Source organism: Alosa pseudoharengus, unplaced genomic scaffold, assembly GCF_046254945.1.
Source record: "Alosa pseudoharengus isolate Yale_2024_CS ecotype anadromous, Long Island Sound unplaced genomic scaffold, YU_APseudo_1.1 YU_APseudo_1.1_scf_11, whole genome shotgun sequence".
In the NCBI taxonomy this organism is placed as follows: domain Eukaryota; kingdom Metazoa; phylum Chordata; class Actinopteri; order Clupeiformes; family Clupeidae; genus Alosa; species Alosa pseudoharengus.
The window spans coordinates 27,615,554-27,619,982 of record NW_027468576.1 but is presented as its reverse complement, the minus strand read 5'-3'; the positions used below and the strand labels follow the sequence as shown (position 1 = coordinate 27,619,982).

Genomic DNA, 4,429 nt, shown 5'->3' with positions numbered 1-4,429 from the left:
TCTTTAAACACACAAAGGTTCTGGGCACAAGTTCTATCACTTCAAACTCGTCATAACAGGAACACATACATGTGAAGTAGACTTGTGCTTCTTGTTTAAGAAAATGAGTTTTCTGAGACAGCATTACTTATCAGTATGTTGGTGGAGTGTCATAGTGGCTTCTTTTTTTTAAAATAACAGGAGAAAAGGCTCAGACTGAACAGTCAAGTTTGTCAGGAGAATGTTTCGAGAAGATCTGAAAACTAGGTGATCAACAACTCTGAGAAAAGAAAGATTGGAAATATGGCAGTTTATATGCAGTTTTTCTTAATATTTTGAGGCAAAAAAGTAACAATATTTCGAAGCAAAGTTGTGCCACTTTTAAACTCAAGTTTACAAAAGGTGTCTTGATACCTAATACAAAAGTTAACAATGCATGTAGTCACACAAAATGTAAGGTTCTTTAAAGGACAAAAAAGTATTTTTTTCTCCTCCAAAAAATACTGTAATACAAAGCATTATAAAATGTAAATATATCAGTAATAGGAAATAGTGTCAAATTGCTGGAATTTGATCTAATAGCTACATTTTTATTTTAACACCATAAATGTTCAAGTACACTTTTCATAATGTTGCCCTTTTTCATATTAGATAATGCACTTTGCATGAATGATACAAAATGGTTGCATTTCCAATACATTCCTAAATGCAGCCCACGGCCAGTCCTAATGTAGTATATGACATGGTATGAGCTATTCACCTCATCAATAGAGACTCCACAGAAAAGGGCAAAGGCCGAACTCCAGTGTTTTTAACTGAGCTTGTGTGTGATGGCGATCTACAGTGTTTGTTAAGCCCCTGCTGACTGACCGGTCTGGGCTCATGGACTAGGTTGGCTGCCGTGCTCTGTGTTAACCTAGACTGGTCAACGATAACACTTTTAATCAAAGTCCTCTCTGGGTCCATAAGGCCAGCAGAGTTCGTGCAAGGTCTGAGCTGGGTGTGCAGCATGGGCAGAAACAGGGGCTCGTGGAGGCCCCTCGAGTCCTCCAAAGCCCCCCACCTGTCCAACGCTCTATCCCTGCCAGGGCCTGAGGGCTCCACTGCCAGAGACCCTTTGGGCAGGTTGTCTTTGTAACTGACCTCCATGGGCCGAGGTTTGAGTCGCTCGTCGGTGGCCTGGCAGAGGAGGCTGCAGTCAAACAGAAGTGGGTTACCTCTGTACATGGGCATGTAGGCAGGCAGCCCAGGCTCGGCCAGCGGGGGGTCTGTGAAGAGCGAGGAGAGAGGCGGGTGGAGGAGCACCAGTCCAGACGTCTCCTGCATCTCTTTCTGCCGCAGCTCGCGCTCCAGCATGACGCTCTCCAGCTCCTTGTCGGCAAAAGCACGCCGCTTTCGCATCCGTGCGCTGATGGAGGGGTAGTGGATCCGTTTCAGCCAGGAGTCCTCTTCGATCAGTGGAGGTTTGCTGCCTGTGGCATTAAAAAGAAAGCTCTTGTGATTCTGCACGCAACTGAAGAAACTGAAAATTGCTTTAATTGCTTATTAAAATGTCTTTGAATATCATTTCATATGAGATATTATGTCATGGACTACGGATTGTCCTGCTTATTAACAAGATGTAAAAGACAAAATGTAGCCTTGACAGTAGGATGGCCTGACAATTCAATATACACATGGGGAAACTTCTATGAGATCCTCTGTACAGTCTATTTTGCTGTCAAAATTCCAGTGTAATTCGGTACCACAATTTGCATAAATTTAATTACTTTAAATAAACACAAACAGATCCCATTTCCCTCTGAGGATTCAGACACGTACAGTAATCACTGAACTAATCCGGTCTCTCTCCCCGCTGCCTGGGAGGCTGCGATGTGTTAATGAGATGCGTGTTAATTAGCACTTACCCTCAAGAATACTTTTGACTAGAAGGCTGGGTGCTCGTGCGTAGCGCTGGCAGGCTTTGCGTCTTAGCGATGGGGTCGTCCTGTGGCCTTTCTTGCCCTGTCAGGAAATGAAAGAAACACGATACAGGAAATGAAATATGTGTGAATATGCATTTTATAAAATAAGATGTAGGTTGCTACATCTTACTAAACTTGTTGCTGCTTTGCGAGAAAAATGTTTGAATACATTTTTTTTTTAGAATTCTATGTAGATTAGACTGTTGGCCATCATATTTTAAAACATGGACCACATTATCATGATAAATACAAGTAATAGTAGCCTACCTTGCTTTACGTCAGGTTATATAAAAATGATTTGCATGTTAACATGTCATTAAAAAAAATGCGTATCTTCAGATAGACTGATGTTTTCTAAATGCCCTTAACATATCCTAATAATCATCATCATCAAATCAGCAGACTACTTTTCAAACTGAGCTAGTGAATTTTTAGGTTTGCCACTAGTTGTCCTTCGATGTCGAATGCGCAGTGAACCCACCTCCGTGGCTTGCTGTCTCCTCAGGGCAACCTGGGCGGCCATCACTCGTTGTCTCTCTACAACGAGGAGACAGTTTGCGCACTGACAGTCACGCCAGCGACAGAAGCGCTTGTGACCTTTCAGGCATGACACAACTCCGTGGTTTCGGCAGCGAGCGCACTTGGGGCTGCGGGTCAGCCTGCGCGTGGGTTGCTGCTGCTGCTCCTCCGTCACCTCGGCTCCCTTCCCGCCACAGCCGTGACGCGCCACGGGCACACACCCGTCAAGGCTCTCCACGTCAATTTCTCCTTCACATTCGGATTTGAGTGAGTCAAATTTTGTCTCATCTAGCTGAAGGCCTCTTTCCAGTTGAGTGGACATCTATGTGAAACACCTTCCACGCTGCAATGCGAAGATGGTCCGAAATCTTTAAGTCGTCAACAAATGAAAGCTGCAACCGAAGTGCACGAGTGCCTTTCTCATCCTCAGTTTTTACGCACACGCTAAAATACAAAGCACCCGTGCACGAGCTGGGCAAACTCTCTTTGGAAAATTTGAAGTGATAGACTTTTGAAATTATAACCCCTTCAGCTGCTCTCTGAAGTCCAATCGGGTTGTTTCCAGGAAAGGAGTCTCACGCCACTATGCGTCTGGCAAACGAGCCAAAGTGTTTAAGGATATGTTCCCACAGGGTGCGCAGCGGCACCTGCCCGACCCACCTCGAAGTTTTAAGGACAAAGCACAAGCACTGCATTTATGGATGTCTTCCCAAGACAGAAAGTCAACATTGACGTGATGTCACACGGTTTTACGTTCAATCACGGAAAAACCGTCCCACTTCTACAGTCAGTTGCACTGACAAGGAAAACGCAGTATGGAACATTTAAACTTAACCCCTCTCTCTTATTTCCGGCACTTCACCAATTAATCTGAACGAGGTGTTTGTCATATACTTAAACCTTATCAGGTTAATTTGTGAATATAGGGTAATTACTTTTTGGAGTGAACCTCAATCCCTTTCTCTTTTTTACCTGACTATATTCAATAGCAAACGTTTCTTGGTAAATACTGTATCGTAGTTTAAAAGCTGTCTCAATTTGCCACAGGCTTTTCATTTAGAATTTGCTTGTTGCACACTGTGAAATTATATTGGCAATCAATTTCAAACCGTTCCCACCTCTAGCCATTCATTCATGCTGCAGTCTCTGAAAATAGCCAGGCCATAAATACTTATGGGCCTATGTTTTAACACACAAAATGCTACACATTAGGCTACGACTGATATAATTAGTTAGTTTACTGTCCATGGCATGAATACATACAATGCCACTACACCAAAAAGTACTAGTACCAATTCTTTTAACAGCAGTTTGATGTCCTGATACATTCATCACAATGCATAGCTAAATTACAAGGGCTTTAACTACATTGATAAATATTTGTTTGGTTTAGTTTGTCCTCAATTTCACAGAATTGAACTACATGTATATGAACCTTTACGTATAAGGCCAATGACTTGAACTGTCACAAAAGTGCTTTGTAATCATGTTTTAAATGTCAATCTATAAATTGAAATCATGATAAAATTAATAAGAAAATAAAGGCACAAATTTGATTGATTTACTGGCAGTCTGAAAGCTGCTTAACTGCTTAGAGTTCATATGTATGATATTATTTTACATAATCGAGTCGAGAGGGGAAAAAAATCACACAATTAAAATAAAACTAGTAAAACTAAAACGTCAGTTAATTGTATTTTGCTGATTCTTCCTAAAATGTTGTAGAATGAAATCAATAATATTGTGTCCTACTTTCAACATGGTGGTCTTGTAGATTGTATGAGTGTATACACATGTAATGGATGCAGGATTATACAAGTGTTAAATGTCCAGAATTTCTCTGTGAGACAGACACACAGCCCACAACAGCACCACCATGTGTCACCTGAGCCTAGTGGATAAAATAATAGGAATAAATAAACTACTCCATTTGGCTTTGACATGAAGTAAAACTCAGTTATGATTAG

At 41.7% G+C, this 4,429-nt stretch overlaps 1 protein-coding gene across 1 annotated transcript; it reads right to left on the bottom strand.

Annotated features, from left to right (window-relative positions):
• Nucleotides 1-274: 274 nt before the first annotated feature.
• dmrt2b (doublesex and mab-3 related transcription factor 2b) lies at nucleotides 275-4,007 on the bottom strand. Its single transcript, XM_076277611.1, has 3 exons — nucleotides 2,425-4,007; nucleotides 1,887-1,983; nucleotides 275-1,451 (listed from the first exon to the last, which is right to left on the bottom strand). Exons 1-3 carry the CDS (start codon nucleotides 2,782-2,784, stop codon nucleotides 736-738), a joined length of 1,173 nt encoding a protein of 390 aa, XP_076133726.1. The 5' UTR covers nucleotides 2,785-4,007; the 3' UTR covers nucleotides 275-735.
• Between the last annotated feature and the right edge of the window lie 422 nt (nucleotides 4,008-4,429).